The sequence below is a fragment of the Corythoichthys intestinalis genome, chromosome 19, assembly GCF_030265065.1.
Source record: "Corythoichthys intestinalis isolate RoL2023-P3 chromosome 19, ASM3026506v1, whole genome shotgun sequence".
NCBI lineage: Eukaryota > Metazoa > Chordata > Actinopteri > Syngnathiformes > Syngnathidae > Corythoichthys > Corythoichthys intestinalis.
The window spans coordinates 20,865,931-20,888,007 of NC_080413.1; the positions used below are offsets into that span (position 1 = coordinate 20,865,931).

The 22,077-nt window shown below is 38.4% G+C and overlaps 1 protein-coding gene across 1 annotated transcript; it reads right to left on the bottom strand.

Moving 5' to 3' along the window:
- Window positions 1–335: 335 nt before the first annotated feature.
- Window positions 336–20,543, bottom strand: hpcal1 (hippocalcin-like 1). The gene is made up of 4 exons (XM_057823496.1): window positions 20,281–20,543; window positions 6,583–7,073; window positions 3,125–3,230; window positions 336–988 (listed from the first exon to the last, which is right to left on the bottom strand). Exons 2-4 carry the CDS (start codon window positions 6,958–6,960, stop codon window positions 891–893), a joined length of 582 nt encoding a protein of 193 aa, XP_057679479.1. The 5' UTR covers window positions 6,961–7,073; window positions 20,281–20,543; the 3' UTR covers window positions 336–890.
- Between the last annotated feature and the right edge of the window lie 1,534 nt (window positions 20,544–22,077).

A 22,077-nucleotide genomic window follows, 5' to 3' on the forward strand; every position in this document is an offset into this window, starting at 1 on the left:
TTGACGCCACAGGGTGAGGAGGGAGTTGAAAGTCTGTGTTGCCCAACGACAGCCCCAAAACATCACTGCTGTAGAGGAGATCTGCATGGAGGAGTGGGCCAAAATACCAGCAACAGTGTTTGAAAAGCTTGTGAAGAGTTACAGAAAACATTTGGCCTCCGTTATTGCCAAGAAAGGGTACATAACAAAGTATTAAGATGAACTTTTGGTATAGACCAAATACTTTCCACCATGTTTTGCAAATAAATTCTTTAAAAATCAAACAATGTGATTTTGTTTTTCTTTTCCACATTGTCTCTCATGGTTGAGGTTTACCCGTGTTGACAATTACAGGCCTCTCTAATATTTCCAAGTGGGAGAACTTGCACAATTAGTGGTTGACTAAATACTTATTTGCCCCACTGTATATATTTTGTGTAGAACAGCCATCAAGCATTCCTGAGGAACAACACAGTTGAAGTGAATTATAATCTTTACATAGTGATGTAATTCGTTCCCTGTTCATGTAACATAGCTTTCGTTTTAATACTTGAATGCAAAAAATCCAGTCAATATAAATATATGATATGGCACAAAGTTGGTGGAAAGCTTTTACACATGGGAAAAAATGCAACAAAGCACAGGAAAATAAGCCACTATAATATAATTGTGAAATACAGGGTTTCTCAAACTAAGGGGCTGGACCCAATTGGGTTATGGGTCACAGAAGTATTTTTTGTTTTGTTTTCGGTAAAACTTTTTGTCAATGGTTTAGTTTACTACTAAATTTTCTGTCATGGAAGTACATGATTGACTTTAGCAGAGGAACCAAATTTGAAAGTTTTGGGAAACCCTGATGTAAACAAAAGACATGGAGTGCTGCACATGTTTAAAAGTACGTGGTTTTCGCCTCAGAACTGACGAGAGGTTCCCTGATCGGACTGCAGCAGTCGGACAATGGATGGGTCACTCTTGGCACCTTTAATAAACTCTTCCAAGGACAGACGACCTGTCATATAGAACAAAAGCAGTTTGATTCAAGAGTAGGCGCTTGTTGGCGTCAGCTGATAATGTCAGCGGGGAAAAAAAAGGTGGTGCTGTAGGGTTGCAGTCATGCGATTTGGGTGGTCCGCCATCTAGAGCGAAATCAGTGCAGTGAACAGAATGCACATTTGAGCATAAGCTTGTATTCAGCAGGAGGTTAATGTAGCTACAAACAGTCTTTGTTTATTGTCAGTGCATTATTATGATCGCGAAAGTAAGACTAATTATTTTAATATTGAGAATATTTTGCTATATAGCCTAATAGAAGTATCTGACTTAACGTGTGTTAGTGATTGTTATACTAGTACATCAGTTGATCCATTTCCCCATCACTTTTTATTGCTGTTTATTCTTTCACTATAATGTCCAGTCAAGGATTAATTAGTTTGTTTTAGAAATTATAATTTTACTCAAAAGTAAATTAACCTTAACCCTTACAGGCCTGCAACATGAAGCAATTGTCAGAGAATCCCAATATTTAAAAAAATAAGCTCTTAATGGAACCTTTATTTCACATTTGTAAAAAACAAAAGGAAAAATTCTCTCATGGAACCTGCAGATGCATGTGTTGACTTGCGTCGATCAATTTTTTTGAGAACGAAATTTCAAAATTCTAAATTGGTCTCAAAATCAAGTACTTCTAAGTGAATCTAAGAGATACATTTGGCAATAAAGGGTTAATTAGGTACATGCAGTGTATCACAAAAGTGAGTACACCCTGCAGATATCTCTGCAGATATTTAAGTATGTTTTCATGGGACGACTGACAAAATGACACTTTGACACAATGAAAAGTAGTCTGTGTGCAGCTTATATAATAGAGTTCATTTATTTTCCCCTCAAAATATAGCCATTAATATATAAATCCCTGGCAACAAAATTGAGTACACCCTTTAGAAACTACGTATATCCCTAAATGTCCAAATTGAGTACTGCTTGTCATTGTCCCTCCAAAATGTCATGTGACTCGTTACAGGAGTGCTGTCAGCATTGCTGCAGATATTGAAGAGCTGGGGGTCAGCTTGTTAGTGCTCAGACCATACGCCGCACTCTACATCAAATTGGTGTGCATGGCTTCAACCCCAGGAGGAAGCCTCTTCTGAAGACTACACACAAGAAAGCCTGCCCATCTCATGAGACCATAGGACATGGTTCCAGTCATCCATGTGCTTTGTTGACATGTCTTCAGCAAACTGTTTGCGGGCTTTCAAATGATTTTTAAACAAGAATCAAGCAGAAAAATGCTTAGCTCTATTAAATGCTTTTTTGAGTGAGTCTACGCAAATCCGCTCAAGCTGCTCACTTACACACAATGAGTTGCCACAACAACTGTTTGACAATTTAAACGATGATTGACGCATGTGGCGCTTTGAAGCTCGCTTCTCTGGCAACATCAAACATCAACGTCTGTCAATCATTGTTAACTTTAATAAGCAACTCCAGTGCACTCACTGCCTGACCAACAAAGAGCAGGGAGAGGGAGGGAGGGAGAGTGAGACTACACGATCGGCTCAGGACAGCTCAGTTGTTTTGTTTTGTTGTTTTTTTTTTAATTGGGAAGAAATCCACGATGGACTGAGGATGCGAAGTTTGAAGCGCGAAGTAGCAAGGGATCACTGTACTTACTTAATACTGGACTTACCATCAATGCTGAGGGGTAGTGGACGAAACACTGTTATGCAAACTTAAAAAAAAATAAATTAAAAAAATGGAGAAAAAACCTCGGACGAGACGCGTCGTGAAGTCGAAATCACGCAAGTCAGGTCTGTCGTAACCCGGGGACTACCTGTATTTATTTATTCGACAAATAAGACACTATTTTCGAGTTGCATGATAATACAGTACAAAGCACGTCCCTTGAAAGCTCGATAAGAAACGCTTACTTTTGCTTCTCAATACCAGAAGATTGTTTTTTTAAGGGACGGTTGGCAATCTTAGATGCGACTAGTGCTAAAAAAACCAAAACACTTAAAAAATATATGACATTAGCAGTTTTGTAAGTCACTGCAATGTCTTCTTGAGAGAAACATATCTTCTGAAACATGTCATGATTCCTGTTATTGATGTTTTCTCTGAAACGGATGTCTAAATATAGTCTCACCATCATTGTCGATGTCCATTTGTCTGAAGATCTTATCTGTGCGTTTCTCCGGTGTAGATTCATCCTCGGGCATCTTCATCACTGAAGAGACCATCTTATAAATGGCCTACAAAATGAGTTAGTCACAAAATATTTTTCCTTAGTGTAGTGAACTCACATGAAAGTGAGAAGCTGATCCATTGAATTTGTCATGTAAACAATCTAAAAGGTTTCTGGCTTGGATGAGGACCAAAGAAAAGGGAGTAAAAAAAAGTCATGATACATTTTTATGGACAAACAGCAGGCTAAAGCCAATATTGATATGACCCTTCCAGCAGCTCAGCCCACCACGCTGGAGGAGTATAGTAAATATAACCATGGAAAGGGCAAACTCAGGAGAAAATATGACGGTAGTCCTAAGAGATGAGATTTATTATTTCAATGTTCTAATTTGTTGTTGAAACTCATAGTGTTAGCAAAAAGTACCATAGACTTCATAATATATTGACGCGAGACGGGGCGCGGGACCGATTAATAGGGGGCCTATCGCTGTCAAATCCGACTGAGAGGAAACAGAGCTTTTTATGTTGAAATTTCTTGTGAATAAATGCTTAAATCCCTGAATTCTCTATAGATATGGACTAAAACAGTCTCGAGTCTTGGTTAAAAGCAAAAAAAAAAAAAAAAAAAAAAAAAAAAAAAAAACGGGCAGTTGGCATTTATTTTACGAAAATACGTCAAATGTGCTGCTAGTCTTTAAGCAACTGTGGCGCCACCTTATCACCACAAGGAGCTCTTTACGTTGAACATTATTGTGAATATATGTGTAAATCCCTGAACTCTATATAGATATAGAGCAGGGCGGTAAACCGAAAATTTACCGTTACCGAAATTCTTCACGATGACCGACGTAATTTTGACCATGTCGGTAAATTCGGTAATTTAATAAAAGAAGAAAATATAGTCTTTTCATCCGCTTTGACTCTGTGTTGTTCGGCTATGTTCATTCCCCTTTAAGAAAGCAGACAGTGTGCTTACGTTAGGAGTCACATGGTTTTCAGGAAGCCAATCAAACAGAAGCCCGGTAGGCTAACGCTAGCTGCTAACGCTAGCAGCTAACGCTACAAGTAAACGGGATGAAGTCGGGCTTAAGTTAGCTTCGCCAAACTTTCACCCGACATTAAGTAAACTCTTGACGGGTTCCAGATAGGGATGGAAAAACCGAGGCTTTCTGAAACAATGAACAACTTTTAAGACAATTGCCCTAAATTGAATCACTGTTTGACACACTGCAAGAGCCCCATCTACTGGATAAACAGTGCACGTTTCTTTTTAAACGGAAAGTTGACAAATTGCCTCAGCATTACATATCTTCAATAGAATTAAGTGGATGTCGTCTATTTCAACCAGGAGATCGCGTCGTCAATAAGTGTGATTTACACAATTAAAGTTGACCTCTTTAAGCCTGCATAATTGCTTTTGTCTGTGAAGATGTGTTCAAAGCAGTATTTGTAATACACGACAATGCTAGTCTTGTAAGTGGCTCGTCCTAGATGGCAGGGAGTAACTATGTATTGTTTATTTTTTGTAAAAATTACAGTACAGTAAGCACAGTGTTTGGGAACAGGAATATTATTTATTGCATACTGTAAGGATTTCCAAAATCATAAGATGTAAATAATTGAGGCGAATAAAAGAAAGGAAAGGTTTGTGAAACATTTTATTTTTTAATTAAGTATATTTTCTGGGGGGCGGGTGGATGTGTCGTATTTGTATCTATTCTAAATATCTAAACGTATGCCACTATCTAGTGTATAAAAATGCGGAATGAATTTAATGAAATTCAAGTGATGATATTTTTCAAGTCATACAAGCTGTTATAAATGTTCACACAAGAATTCTTATTGTTTACAAGATTTTTTTAATACTTAATGTTTAGACTGCATGTGCAATTGTTAAATTGAAAGCTGGTAAATAAATTTAACGAGAAACTGTTAATTTGTATTCCATGCATTGATTCAAATTTTCAAATTATATAACAGTTTGCTTGGGCGAATTTATCGTCATTTATCGTTATCGAGGTAAATCTGCTCAATTTATCGTGATACGTACTTAAGGCCATATCGCCCAGCCCTATATAGATATGGACGGATTCTTTGCTAAAAGAGCAAAGAACCAGGCAGTTAGTATTTATTTTACGTAAATATGTCGAATGTGCTGCTAGTCTTTAAGACACTGTGGTGCCGCCTTTGTAACGGTCACTTCTGTGATCCTCTTTGTTCCACCACACGGTGGAGCCTCTTTATGTTGTATGTTCACTTTCTTCTTCAGTTGCTACCTACTTCTTGGGGAGTCAAGTGTGATCATGTGTGCGTGGTCTGTTGCACTCCCCAATGACGTGTGGTTGAGCTGGATTTATTTATTTTTGTCTATAAAAGTACATAAGTGGACGTCTGCTTCCTTTTTTACCTTTTATGCACTCATCCTGCCCTGCCACACGTTACAAATTTCACTGCAAAGAGCTTTTTAAGTTGAAAATTCATGTGAATAAATGCTTAAATCCCTGAATTCTTTAAAGATATGAACGTAAAACAGTCTCGATTCTTGGTTAAAAGCAAAAAAACGGGCAGTTAGCCCCGTTAGAATTCTGACGCCAATGCCATAGCGGTTAATTTCTCCCATTGATTTTTTTCACAACCTTTTAAAATGCATGCATGGTATGAAAAATATAATAATTACCATGAATCCTCGAACAAATCACTTCTAAGACAATCCTTCTTGTTTGTATGCGGTACAGCTTTCGTACTTTTTCAACCTAAATACGGCGTTAGATGACGCAGTGAATGGGGAATGTGTCATGAATGTGTCACATTATGAAGTCTTTGATTTGATGTTACAGAAACATCATGGAGTGGGTACTCTTTTTGTCATTGATATAGTATTAGGCAGACCCCTTTTTGACCATGTAAAGCAGGGATCCCCAAACTACGGCCCGTGGGCCAGATACGGCCCGCCTCCACATTTGGTCCGGCCCCCTGAACAATACCAGAGAGCATTTAAATTTTTTTTTTTTCTCAATAGGGTTATTTATTTCCTGGCCTTTTTCTGTGAAGAAATCGGAGAGGGTTATTTGGTTATTATCTATTTAATTAATAGTGTTATTATTATTATTATTATATTATTATTTTTATTTTATTTACTTTTGTTCCGTGAAGAATCCAGAAAGGGTTATTTCATTGTGGCTTTCTGAAAAACGATAATTTTTTACATTTAGGCACTCCTGCAATCGTCACACTTTTTCTGTCAAAAACTGACCCCGGCCCCTCATCAGAGAAGGGAAAAGTTATGTGGCCCTCACAGGAAAAAGTTTGGGGACCCCTGATGTAAAAGAAATATCATAATTACTCATTGCAGCTGGAAATAAAGTAAAGTCACCTAGTTTCTGTGCAGTGGAGTAGGTCTAGGCACCAAGTTCTCACCTGAACTATCTCTAGCATCTCTGCCCGGCTGATGTACCCGTTCCCATCCAGGTCGTACATGCTGAACGCCCACCGCAGTTTCTGCTCCAGCCCGCCACGTGATGTCACGCTAAGGGCGATGATGAACTCCCTGAAGTCGATGGTGGCGTCGCCATTTGTGTCGAATGTGCGGAAGACGTGCTCCGCAAACTTGGAAGCATCTCCATAAGGGAAAAAGTTGGCGTAGATCTTCTTGAATTCCTCCACCGTAAGGTGGCCGGTGGGGCAGTCCTTGAGAAAACCACGGTACCACTCCTGCAGCTCGTGGTCAGTGAACTCTGTGTTCTCTCGCAAATCGTTGAGAACCTCGGGCCGAAGCTTACTGTTCTGTTTTCCCATGATGCAGAGTTCCTGGCAGCCGGCTAATAGTTGGGTTGATGTTTCTGCAGTGTCCTTGGAAGCTCTCCACGATCCTCTTTTATCTTTGGAACACTGCTCCGTTTTCTCCTCTCCTGTAGGGGACGATCTGATTAGTATGCATTTGGGAAAATAATGATTGAGTCATAGGTTTTAAAAAATGGTGATGGAGATTGAGTCATTTGTCTGTTTCAAATTTTCAGTTACAGTGGGGCAAATAAGTATTTAGTCAACCACCAATTGTGCAAATTCTCTTACTTGAAACGATTAGAGAGGCCTGTTATTGTCAACATGGGTAAACCTCAACCATGAGAGACAATGTGGGAAAAAAACAAAAAACAAAATCACATTGTTTGATTTGTGAAGAATTTATTTCCAAATTAGAGTGAAAAATAAGTATTTGGTCACCAAGCAAGATTTCTGGCTGTCAAAGAGGTCTAACTTCTTCTAACAAGGTCTAACGAGGCTCCACTTGTTACCTGTATTAATGGCACCTGTTTTAACTCATTATCGGTATAAAAGACACCTGTCCACAACCTCAGTCAGTCACACTCCAAACCCCACTATGGCCAAAACCAAAGAGCTGTCGAAGGACACCAGAGACAAAATTGTAGACCAGCACCAGGCTGGGAAGAATCTGCAATAGGTAAAATGCTTGGTGCAGGGGTCGCGTTAACCGAATATTTTCCGTCGTTGACCGATTTCTTAAAAACTGTGACGGAAAAAACTGAAGTCCATCTGTCATTTTGACAGGTTGCAATTCACACCCCAGACCACAGGGTGGCGAGTGAGCATATTAATTAGCTATAGTCTCTCTTGATGCATGACGTCGTTGGCCTTACTCTGAAAAATGTCAAGGCAACTGAGTGTCCGAAGTTTCTTCAAAAAGCCCCAAAACGACGATGGTGTTGATAAAAGAGGTGAAAAAAGAGGGACTGCACAAGCGGGCACGCAATTCAAGTCCATGCGCACCAGCAGGAAAGTGTGAGACTGCGTTCAGGCCACAGCAGGTGAACTGCGGAGAAAAAGTTACATATTCATCTGCTTGATGTGTGATGGCACGGTGCGGATTCTCTGTTAACCTTGTTCGGACAGAATATTAATTTTAAATGAATGAAAACTAAATACTATTGAATATGTTGAAGCGATATGCAATGTTAAGAGTCTTGTTAGCTCGATTTGCTGTGTCCAGCCGCTGTAGCTCTGCTGCTCTCTGTGAACTCTCTATTCAAGCCGGAACACGTGCGGCTCTTAAGTGTCTCTGTCACGTGACTGTGTCGTAGCCGGTAACGCGCTCGGCCAAATGGACACACAAGTACGGAAGGTGAATTATGCCAAACAAAGGGTCACCACAATGTCATCATCATTTTAAAAAATTAAGTGACGGGTAAAAATAGATTATGACCGGATTTTTATGACCCTGTCAGTCAAAATGACAGACAACGAAAAAGTCTAGCGCAACCTCTGGCTTGGTGTAAAGAAATCAACTGTGGGAGCAATTATTAGAAAATGGAAGACATACAAGACCACTGATAATCTCCCTCGATCTGGGGCTCCATGCAAGATTTCACCCCGTGGCGTCAAAATGATAACAAGAACGGTGAGCAAAAATCCTAGAACCACACGGGGGGACCTAGTGAATGACCTACAGAGAGCTGGGACCACAGTAACAAAGGCTACTATCAGTAACACAATGCGCCACCAGGGACTCAAATCCTGCACTGCCAGACGTGTCCCCCTGCTGAAGCCAGTACACGTCCAGGCCCGTATGCGGTTCGCTAGAGAACATTTGGATGATCCAGAAGAGGACTGGGAGAATGTGTTATGGTCAGATGAAACCAAAATAGAACTTTTTGGTAGAGACACAGGTTCACGTGTTTGGAGGAGAAAGAATACTGAATTGCATCCGAAGAACACCATACCCACTGTGAAGCATGGGGGTGGAAACATCATGCTTTGGGGCTGTTTTTCTGCAAAGGGACCAAGACGACTGATCTGTGTAAAGGAAATAATGAATGGGGCAATGTATTGAGAGATTTTGAGTGAAAATCTCCTTCCATCAGCAAGGGCATTGAAGATGAGACGTGGCTGGGTCTTTCAGCATGACAATGATCCCAAACACACAGCCAGGGCAACAAAGGAGTGGCTTCGTAAGAAGCATTTCCAGGTCCTGGAGTGGCCTAGCCTGTCATATCTGTATGCCTTCTCAGTTGTTTTTTCTTTCCAGCATCTGATTCAGCTGGATGGGCGGGGCCGTGGCCGCACACCTGTGGCGCATTAGGAGCGCTCATTATTTAAGGACTCCTGTCACCATCTGCGAGTGTCGGACTATTGCATTTGCTTGTTACCTGCTTTGCTTACCACTGTGTGCTCATCGTCACCCTTGGTGCTTCCCGACATTCTTCGATCGTGTTCTGGTTTGATCTCATTTACTTTTGTGTTTTTTTTTTATTTTGTAATTGTAATTTTGTACTGTTATATTCACGCCATTTTGGCGTGCTCTCTCAGTTGTATTTTCTTACTCGCGTTTTCTAGCGTGCTCTCTCAGTTGTATTTTCTTACTCGCGTTTTCTAGCGTGCTCTCTGTTGTATTTTCTCACTCGCGTTTTCTTAGCGTGCTCCCTTTGTTGTACTCATTAAATACTAAATTTGCTCTCTGATCTCCTGGTTTGTGTTTTGGATCCGCATTAACGGCTTGCCGTTCGTAACATAGCCAGTCTCCAGATTTCAACCCATAGAAAATACTGTGGAGGGAGTTGAAAGTCCGTGTTGCCCAACGACAGCCCCAAAACATCACTGCTCTAGAGGAGCTCTGCATGGAGGAATGGGCCAAAATACCACCAACAGTGTGTGAAAAGCTTGTGAAGAGTTACAGAAAACGTTTGGCCTCCGTTATTGGTACCAAAGGGTACATAGCAAAGTATTGAGATGAACTTTTGGTATTGACCAAATACTTCTTTTCCACCATGATTTGCAAATAAATTCTTTAAAAATCAAACAAAGTGATTTTCTGTTTTTTTTCCCATATTCTGTCTTTAATGGTTGGCTCATTAGATTTGTTTACCCATGTTGACAATTACAGGCCTCTCTAATATTTTCAAGTGGGAGAACTTGCGCAATTAGTGGTTGACTAAATACTTATTTGCCCCACTGTACCTCCAAGCATGCTATGCTAAAATGTCATGTATAATATTTAAGACCGCCACCATGGTTGAGCTATATGGGCTCTATTTTTGTAACTACTGTTGACTTCAGTCATGGCCAATCAAAACGGCGCCTTTCATTCGATTTAATGTGACATGCTAGTTGCCCATTAGTGTCGACATAGTGGACATAAACTATCCTTCATCACCAACCAAACAGAAGGGTGATGTATACAAAAATATTGTGACAGCTACAGAAAGTGAAGATAAGAGTGGGATCAGACTAGGGCTGTCCCGAACGACTATTTTTCAATTAAGTTTTTGTTGACACTTATTCATTCACAAAAAAATTTTTGAACACTTAAATTCTTTTTTTAAGTACAAATAAACATGTAAATAACAATAATAAATAACAAATAAACAATTAGGTCAAATACTGATAGCATTAACTGGTGCAAAAGAATGGAATGTAAACAGATTCAGAACACTGATGTCACCTTTCCAACGTGATTCAAAACAATTCTTAAAAAAAATAAAATCATCTAGCATTAATATTGTAGTATAATATTATAGTATACTACTATGTATAATAGTAAAATAATTTTCATAATTATTCATTGCCAATCAGATTTTTCATAAAGGGTGTCATTTTATAGCTCTTAGTGTAGAATCCGAATTCTAAAGTATGTGAGATTAACTCCAGAAATGTATGTTGAACATGACGTGCTTTCATTTTGAAATGTTCACCGGAAGTACGTTCGCTAAATCGCTAACCGTAAGCTTTACACTCTGCAAAAACAGGCACTTTTCGTCATTGCATGTGGTGTCAGTTGTAGATTTTTTTTTTTTTTTTTTTGCAAATGATGTTAACCAGCGATTTTTCATGTTTGAAGTGTCACTTTTTAACCACAAGTTTGCGTTTTGGAGAAGACTGCCCTGTTTTATTGCAGGCTAAAGTGGTTAGTAGGTTGTCCTTTTTCCCCATTGGCCTCAATGTAGCAATGCTAAAATTTACACTGTTTAATATAAATTTTGTATGTCTGAACTTTAATTCTACGGCATGTTGATGACCATTAAACATCAGTGAAAGGAACTGGAGTCTCATATGCCATCAACACGAATGTGTACTAAGGGAGTTCCAAAAAATCGATCATTAGATGCATCGCGATTCAACACGTGACGATTCAATTAGGATTCATCAAGGTTAAAAAAGGATGACTTTTCCCTCATAACTTTATGACAGTCGCTCATAGCGGAACGAAATTCAAGACACGTCTGCCGCCCGGACACCCTAAACGGACGCACGCACAACGTTATGATGGATGCTGCCGGTGACTGAGCGAGAGATTTACTCCTTTTCAAAAGACTGGAAAATAAATTTGTGTATGATACAGGCAGGCACAGGCGGTCGCGGTTCTGTGCGCAATTTATTTTTTAGAGCGAGAAGGGAAGAGAGATAGTTCATTGCTCCTTGTCTTTCAGATGTCCAACAGTGGTTTCAAGTCATGTCAGTCGAAAAATATCCTGAGTGTGTTGCAAAGACCCGTGTGCGTCTGTAAGAGGTGAGTACACGAACCCTCTTGTACTGTTTAGCCTTTATTGTTGTTGTTTTTGAGATGTTTAGTTAGCGCTGAGTGCTAAGCTAATTAGCTAATTCGCTAACGTGTATTTCATACAGTATGCAGAACTTGTAAAACCATGATTAAGTACAGTGGTAACACTACAAACATGCGAAATAGTACAGAAATCTGTGAAAACAAAGTATATTGGTTAAAAGAAGTCTTATTTATAAAGACACTTTGTTTCCAGAAAATGTGGAATTCATTCCACCTGTGTAAATTTTATTGTATTGTTGAGAGAAATAAGTACTCCCTTTAAAATGGTTAATGTTTTTGCACTTTCTTGTAAAAAATAAAAAATAAAAAAAGCAGCTTAAGGGAAGCTTTTTGTTGTATGGGCATGTTTCCATCGTTCCTGTTGAATCAATAGGATATTTTAAATAAATAATGGACATAAATTTGTTCGGTTACTTTATAAATTAGTAATGTACGATGCATCGATAATCGTGATCATCGTCAGTACCGTGATCATCGTTCAATAATTGAATCGTAGCACCCTGAATCGTAATCGAATCGAATCGTGGGGTGCCTAAGATGGCTCACCCTAATGTGTATACACACGCAGCGATAAAACGCAGCCGTGAAAATTACCGCCCTCATTTTTATTTACCGTGAGAAAAATTGACTTATTGCAAATCGCGACAGCTTAGCAACTTCGAGAAAAAACATCGTTAGTTCGTTAGATGGACTTCCGATCTGCCAGCTTGTTGTCTCCTGTCGTCTTCCCAAATTACAACTCGGTGACGGCGCTTTAGGTGTTCAGTCATGGCCAACTTGCAGCCTGGTATGCAAGCTTGCCATTGAAGAGACATGACACAACACTGTAGCCACCTTTGTTTTGTTGGAATAAGTCAATGTTTTGGGCACTCTGGGGCTCTTTTTTGGCTTTGTGCCACTTTCCCCGGTTGCATACCGAGCGTCCGCTATTCTCAACTTCCCACGCGTGTATTTTTTTTTTTAACCCTTCATTAACCGTCGACAGGATATTGTGCTCGTCGAAGCATTTACGTCATCGATGATGTCGACTGTGTCCACTAGTCGGGAAAGCTCTAGATCAGACGTCACTAATGTTAGACATGACCTAGGTTAACAATCTATGTTGATTGAGATCGCATCCAAATACATTGCCTTAGTGGAAGTTTTAGAATGTGCTGTACTTTGATGGGAAGAGTGTAGGAGAAAAAAAATACAAAAGTCGGAAAATAATTAGCTATATACGAGGAGCAAGAGAGTGTGATCTCAACATCACACGTGATGCAGGTGTCATGTGTGAATAAGAGTGGAAGGGAAAAAGTAGAACTGTCACACTCACTCAGATTTTCTTGTACTTTGATTCAACATCATATTATAGTACATACTGCATTTATCATTTAAGCATCTGGTTGACCAAATTAGGTCATTTCCATGGAAAAAAAACATTACTGGCATTCATAACATTTTTTTCTGAAAAGACAACTGCGTGCCTTTGTCACAGTAAACTTGATGCTCAGACCCTCGAGTTTGTCATTCCTAATTCCCAACCCCCTTGTGCTGCACAGTCCACTTTTTCCAGTAGATTCTTTGCCTAATGAGTCTGTTTCACATACTGTTTGGTGTATGTGCATCTGCGATGGAGACCAATTTTATTGGAGCTTTCCACAAGCCCACCTTATTTTCAATGTCACTATGTGTGCCAAGACATCACAACCGTTAGCTCATGTTCAAGATGTGCTATACAAAAGTGGTCCCCAACCACCGGTCTGTGTAGCATTTGGTACTGGACTGCACAGAAATAGTTCATAATTTATTAACGACCGCATTCTGGTCTCTGCCTCTTGACACACCAATGTGCCTGTCTACTCAATAGACACAATAATAAAACTGGATAGGATGTCGTCATAGAAATCCATTGGAGCTACCGTCTATTTTATTGTATGTATGTGCCCTTGTCCTTGATAATGATTAATGATGTGTCTCATCAGATTTGTTCCCGGAAATAATAAGCCCACACACTAGCGAACATGACTGAAAGACAGATGTCTTTGGACAACTTTTCCACAGGGAAAGAGCCAGAATAGGAGCCTACAACCTTATTTACTGATCTCCCATCACACATAGATGAAACCATCTCATCTCAACCATACAAGCTCAGGCCTCCCACTGAGTCAGAGTATAATGATTTACATTTTCCTTGCACTTAACATTTGATTTTAACACCACCGTCTTATTTTATATTTGCTGTATTTTTCTGACAAACATTGCCGGGCCGTGAAAAGAAAGCCCACATCACACTAGTCCGTGGTGCAAAAAAGGTTGGGGACCACTGCTACACATGATTTAATGGTCTAAAGAAAAGAGAAAATAAAGACAAAAAAAGAAAGGGAAAACGTGAGCTGATGAAAAGTGAGTTTTTATGCATGTTTAATGGGATGCATGAATATGAAAGGAGATGACCAGCCAAGTATTCAGTATCATCATGTGTGAAAGGAACAAATGATGTGAATGATTTTATTAAGGTAGCGGAACAAATGACAATTGTCCATGTTTACATCCTCATTACTGTCTTTCCTCAAATAGTTTCCTCCACTATAATAGCCGGATGTGTCTTTCACTTGAATAAACACCACACCTCAAAATACATCATATACATATCGTGGCTGTAATAACTTTTACAATGATATTTGAAATTAACTTGTGTTTGCCAAAGATGTCTATCACGCTACTTAAACTGCTATATGAGATCTTGGAAGCTGAAGCGAAATGGAGAGTAGGTGTATAAATGTACAATAATAGGGTATATGAAAGGAGAGGCTGGTAGTACAATGCACATTATTTTGTAGTATAACATATCGGGTGCTCACAAAAACTCTCAAAACAGATTAAAATGCACAATGTTATTTTCATATCAAAGTTAGAAACTACAATTAAGGTAAAATGTTCACGTGAGAGAGTTTGTTCTTTTAATCATATCAGATAAGGAAATTAATAACATATGCTTAGTTAAATTGTTTTTAAAAAATTTAATAACGTCAAGAGCAGTGTTGTTAATAACGCCGTTATTTTTTTTCTATAGTGAGTAATCTAAATAACTATTTTCCCATCTTTCATCATCGTTACTGAGGACGTGAAGAGGCGCGTTACTACAATTTAGTTGAATGAAGCGCAAGTTGTCGGATTTTGTCACACATCTGCTGCCTAGACTCGGAGATAGCAGAGCAGGAGGGATGAAGAAGGAAGGGGGCGGTGACGCCGTTGCAAACGCGATCATGATTTGCTAGGTGGCCGGACTAGGCCCTCCTCCTCACGCTGTCTCACTGCCCAGCATGCTCTGGTAAACACAAGGCAGGTATAGAGTATCCCAGTAGAGATTTGTGGACGTCACTCTTTATTGGCGGCCATTACTGGGGTGTTAACACACCTCAGTAGCAGCCCAGCGTCAGTCAATGTAAACAGTAACGTTAGCTGCTGCTAGTGTTGCCAAGTTCTTGAAAAGAAAAATAAAGGACACCTCATTTGTGGAGCCGCCTGGCCTGATAATGTCACCTTTTGATTATTATTATTACTATTATTTTTTTTTTTGAAGAGTGTTTTTTTCTTTTCTTTTTTTTTTTTTTTTTTTTATTAATACAATATTTGTATTTGTATTTTTTTTTCTAATGATTTTACTCAAACCTGAATAGGGTGCATATTTGGGTGATATAAGCACATCGAAAAACAATAATTAATGGCAATGTATTTTAATACTTTTTTTCAAAGTGCCAACATAAACTGAGGTGCGTTCAAAGTCCCCTCAGCAATAAGTTTCACAAATAATCACTCTACATACAATGTGCTTATGGAAACGAAATTGACAGAACACAAAAACATAATACAAATTGTGAAAATGAAGTACACAGAGAAGAACAAGAAAACAAATGATCATCATTTTGAACATGCTTTATACTCAAGTTCCACTCAAACTTCTTATCTCCCACATTCTATGTTGTCTTCCGGAATCATAATGACAACGCACAGTACCTTGACCTGGCATTGAGATGAACAGGATTGCCATTGTTCTGTTAGCTCATTGGTCAGAAAACAGGAAAGACGGGAGAATGCGTTCCACTACATATTCTTGAAAAGCACCATACCAGTATTTGTTCGTTCTACAATTGAAACGCAATTTTCGATTTTCATGACAATACAGGACAGAGCGCGTCCTTTGTAAGCTTAATACGGGATGCGTACTATTGTTTCTGAATATGGGACTCCGTATTTCATTAGATGGTTGGCAACTCTGCCCTCTGCTGGCTGTGTGTGCTGTGGGCGGCACACCACAGTAATGGTGGAGGGGTTACTTCTGGTCGTTTTGCTCGGATTAGTCTATAATGGCGATGTGTAGTACATGAAAAGTAATGTCACTTACTTTGCAGAGTAACTAATTACTCTTACAATGAGGTAAGTTGGTTACTAACACAATTACTTTTTTAATTTGCAACTGTAACTAATGACTTTTTTAAAGTAAGATTAACAACACTGGTCAAGAGTCACATATCATTTCCCAGTGATCAAACTCTATAGACATTGGTGGAAATTTATAAAACATACTTGCATGATATTTAACTGGAGGAAAATCAAGCAAAACACCAACACTGCACCAAGCATAATCGATGTGAAGGACTCGTGATTCATTAGGCTGCTTCGCTCTTTCTTTGTGCAAGTTTGTGTGCGCGCATGTATGTACGTGTGTGCTTACAGTAAAGACAGCAGCGAAGGAGTTCAACACTGATTGCATAAAAAAGAAAGATAAATGAGCTGTTCCGTTATATCTTGCTTTGTGCTGCTCTCTGAACTACTGTGGAGAACATCATGCACTGGATCAGGATGAGGTCCCCTGACACACCAGTTGCCAAGGCAACCAAATAGTGGTGCTAAAGCTCAAGGAAAAGGGAGGCGATGCAACTGACAGTCTAGCGTGCTTTCAGGACAGATGATACAGTACCAAGTATACTCTATAACGCAATTAGCCATGTCTTTGACAACAGAACACACTGTACTAGTATATTCAGTTTAGCAGGGCAATTACATTATATGCTTCCAACTTGGTACGAAAAAAGCTCTCACCAATGTTCTGAATAAATGAATGGATAAATATTCCCACAGGTGCACTCCAAAATCTTGATATTGCGTGGAAGATAATTAATTAGTATAATCAGTATTTCAGCTACCGTAACACCTTTGTAAATAAGGTGTGTAAGATTATATCCTCGTAACATTTAAATACATTTTGGGTTCTTTTTAAAGATTAGATTCAAAATAGCAAGCTAAGTCCAAGATTTGTAGTTGAAATTAGCTTCCTTTTGCCATACAATGATTGTTTAAGGTAAAAATGTGAATTACTAATGTGTTTTTTTTTCAGTGAAATATTTGCCTAGGCTCAATTAAGGTTGGAAAGTAACTCATCGGACAGAGAGACGAACATATAGACGCTTAAATCTGGTAATGTTGGCTTAAGAACATTGCATTTTAAAGATTGTGACTTATTTTTAGGATAATTAAAGAGCTAGTTTAAGGGCACTCAAAAAATGAAACATGTTATTAATGCAAGAACCTCATTTCAAGTGGTTTCGCACAACTGCTTTAAGTAACTATTAAGTTATGTAGGTAAATGAAAAATGCCTAAATGATTTAAGTATGACTTAATAAGCTACTTGAACAAATTAAGCAATTCCTATTCAAACCTTTTACATGCAAAATGTGTAACCACTTTTGTTTTCTTACAATAGGAGTGTTGAATTTAAATATTCTTTGTGATGTTGATAATATTCTGGATGAGTGGGGGACCCTAGTTCAGAACATGGGCATAACGGGCAATTTTACCCTACTGTTGAGCTCGTGAGAGGTAAAAGAGAGACTTTGCATCCCTGAAGTATGCAGAGACTTTACATTTTTTTCAACCGAACAAACTCCATCTATTTACAAACAACAGTACTTACAGTCATGGTGTCACTTCACCCACAAGTCTTGCGCCTGCTTTGTTAGTGACAGGTGCACCTAAACTGGGTGTGGTTGATAAACTCTGCTGGTACATTTAACTCTGCCAAGGGTGTCTTGTGTTCAACTCACTTAATTGACACTGCGCCAAGAACTATTTTAAAAATGCTAGTGTTAAAACAACAACCAAATCAACACCAATCAACTCAAAAAATAATTTCTACCAAAAAATCATCTCCACAGATTTTGCTGTGTACAGCAACCTCAGAGGGACAATTGTCATACAATTTGTGCAATCACGTTACATATATATTTAGTTTAATATTTTTCATAAGTGTTTTAATTTACTTTCTTGCATAATTAGTACAACAATGGATTCAGTAATCTGTAAAAACACAAAGCTAATGTGTATATACAGTGGTATGAAAAGTATCTGAACCTTTTGGAATCACCATCAAATGTTATCTGATCAGCGTCAAAATCACACAGCTGTAAAAACAGTGTTTGCTTTAAAACCACCCAAAAATTTATAGGTTTTCATATTTTACTGGGGATAGCATGCAAACAATGACAGAAGGGGGAAAAGTAAGTAAGTGAACCCTCTGCCAAAGGAGCCTTAAAGAGCAATTGAAACCAGTTTTTACCAAACAATTTAGGTCAGGTGTGTGCCCAATCACTGATGAGTGGTTTAAAGCTGCCCTGCCCACTATAAAACACACACCTGGTAAGAATTGTCTTGATGAGAAGCATTGTCTGATGTACACCATGGTTCGATCAAAAGAGCTTTCTGAAGACCTGCTATCAAGGATTATTGATTTGTATAAAGCTGGGAAAGGATACAAAAACATCTCTAAAAGTCTGCATGTTCATCAATCGTCACTCAGAGAAGTTGTCTAAAAATGGAGAGAGTTTGGCACTGTTGCTTCTCTCCCAAGGAGTGGCCGTCCACCAAAGATTACGCTAAGAGTTCAGCGCAGAATACTCAGAGAGGTAAAAAAGGAACCCTAAAGTGTCTGCTAGAGACTTACAAAAATCACTGGCACAGTCCAATACCTCTGTGCACACATCAACTATATGTAAAACTATGGCCAAGAACGGGCTTCATGGGAGGACTCCACGGAGGAAGCCACTGCTGTCAAAAAAAAAAAAAAAAAAAAAAAAACATTGTTGGTTGTTTAATGTTCACAAAAAGGCACTTGGAAAATCCACAGAAGTTTTGGTAAAATATTTTGTGGACTGATGAAACCAAAGTTGAATTGTTTGGGAGTAACACACAACGTCATGTGTGGAAGAAAAATGGAACAACTCACCAACTTCAACACCTCATCCCCACCATGAAACATGGTGGAGGGAGCATCATGATTTGGGGCTGTTTTGCTGCCTCAGGGCCTGGACAACTTACCATCATTAATGGAAGAATGAATTCAAAAGTTTATCAGGATATTTTCCAGGAAAACCAGAGGCCGTCTCTCAGACAGTTGAAGCTAAAAAGAGGATGGATGCTGCAACAAGACAATGATCCAAAACACACAAGTAAATCAATATCAGAATGGTTTCAGAAGAACAAAATACACATTCCGGAGTGGCCAAGTCAAAGTCCAGACTTGAACCCCATTGAAATGCTGTGGCCTGACCTAATGTCAGACATTCCAGAAATCTCACTAAACTACAGCAGTTTTGTCGAGAACAATGGGCCAAGATAAGTCGTGATTGATGTGCCAAACTGATCTGCAGCTACTGGAAGCGTCTGGTTGAAGTTTTTGCTGCTATTAAATTTGATGTTCACTTACTTATTTTTCCCCCTTCTGTTATTGTTTGCCTACCATCCTTATTAAAATATGAAAACTTATAAATGTTTGGGTGGTTTTAGTTAAAGCACAGTTTTTTCATCTGTGTGATTTTGACAAAGATCAGATCGCATTTGATTTATGCAGAAATGTGAGAAATTCCAAAAGATTTAGATACTTTTTCATACCATTGTACATTGAAAAACACCTATTAAAACGTTAAAATACTGCATGTGTGGTTTTTGAGTGCATCCTGCAATACTAAACTGAAATGCTGGATGGAAAATCTAACGTAGGTGCAATGTGTGGGTGGATTAATGCAGTTGTCCATAGTGTATTTTCCAATTCGTCCATGTTTACATTTAACTGTTGGCTATCGCGAACACAATTACACTAACTCATGTGTTCTGATTTGACTCCCATTTAGATTGCCATCAATAATGAGAATATACGTGGTGTAATTGTTTTTTTTATTAGTTACTTTAATGACATATGACAATTTATTTATTTTTTCCCAGTAAGTGTAATTAAACATGCATTACATTTTACACGATTTGCACAGTTATTACTTTATTTTACAATATAACTGGGTACATCAATGACAATATGAAATCAGTTATTTTAATAATTCGCACTCCCCTTGACAGAAATAGGAAATGTGGCGGAGTCTAGTCTTAAATGGGTGGAACCCTTAAACTACCACAGTGTCTTGAGGAAAAACTGGCACAGCAGCCGAACGCGAACTTTGAAAGTTTTAAGTCTCAAAAAAGTTTGTTGCAGTAAAATAACTGGTAACATTACCTTTGACAGGAGGATTTGGGAGTTTGACAGTAGAAAAGTCCGCTTTGGTCGTTCCACTTTTATGTCGTCTTGAGGGGACTGAATTCAACTTCAACGTCTTCAGTTAACCAATTCAATGTACACGTGGGAAAAAAACTACGTTAAATATGATTTAAGGCTGAATGATTCTCAAGGTTCTAGCGGAAATATTATCAACCAATTGTTTGTTTTACTCCAGGCTACTGGCGATGCTGAAGCTTTAACGGCTGGTGGAAGATGTGGCACGAGCTCGATTTTCATCCGACTCAACCAAAAACAACAACAACGGGGTTAATTTTCTTTTGTAACCCGAATGCAAATTCATTCCACCCACTTTCTCCGAAATTAAATATATTTATTAAACAATTTTAAACCTTAAAACATGTCTGAAGTGAACTTTGCATGTGTACAAATTTTTTCTACTGACGGCGTGACTTGTTTCTATGTCCTAATCTCCCTACGTACAGAGTGGATCGTTCCACTCTCTCTTTGCTTCTTCCATCGGAGAAAAAGTCGCAGCGTCCGGTGGAAAATTATCGCAGTTGACTATTATTAGCTCTCTATCTAAAATACACGACTGAGAAATCTTGCAAAACTATTTTGCAAAGCAAAAAAAAAAAAAAAAAAAAAAAAAAAAAAACAAGAAAAAAAGGGAATTTAATGCTCAATCTATGTTTTAAAATGTTTCTTTTATTTTTATATTCTCTATTCAATTAAAACAAAAAATATTTCCACCAAATATTTGAACACTTAAAATTGTATAGGTTTGTTAATCGTGAACATGTGACTGTACCTTCACTTGAGCATGTTACAGACACTTCAGGAAGTGCGGTGTGTATGTCAGCATTTCAGTGAGTGGATCAATAATTAACAGTATGTGTGCGTGCGTGTATGTTTGAAGCCTGACACCTGTTCCCATAAGCACATTGCACGTTTATCTCTCTACCTTCATACGAGTTCATACGAGCAATCAGTAAAGTTAAAGTCACAGAAAATTAAGTGAAGAGCGTGCTCTGTAGCAGTGATTCTCAGCTATATATCTGTGTGCTGTAAGAGATCATCCAGAATGTAAAACTAATCAATTCCCCTTTTTACTTTATTATAATGTATTTCCAAAGATAATTCTTGTTGTTAATCTATGGCAGATAAAATTCGGCAGAATTAGTTAATGTTCTTCCACTAGATGGCAGAAGATACACTTGACCCGCTTTGAAATAACTACTGTAAATCTAGATTTCAAATTTAAATTCATTTGAGAGCAAACTGAGACATGATCACTGCTATTTCAATGTTTTATACATTGTTGTTATATTTGGTGAGTTTTACATTGCAATTTTAAGTAACGTGCTCATTTAGAAGGCAGGCAAGGAGTGCATTTTTTTCACATTTTAAAACAAGAATTTTAATAACATGTCTCTGACATGCTTTTGTCAAATTACTTCTTATTGTCTTGCAGAGGTAGTGACCCTTTCTCATGCAAGTGAGCGACCGCCCCATATTCTGCAAGAGAGAGAGAAGGGAAGAAGGGAGTTCCAATAAGACAAATGGATTCTACACTTACAGTGAGGAATAAATAAATAACATAGACTTCATAATATAATAAATATTAAAAGCAAAAAACCAGGCAGTTATCATTTATTTTACATAAATATGTCGAATATGATGCTAGTCTGTAAACCAATGTGGTGGCCGCCTTAGCACAACAAAGAGCTTATTTCGTTGAAAATTATTCTTAATAAATGCTTAAATCCCTGAATTTTTTTTTAAATAGATATGAAC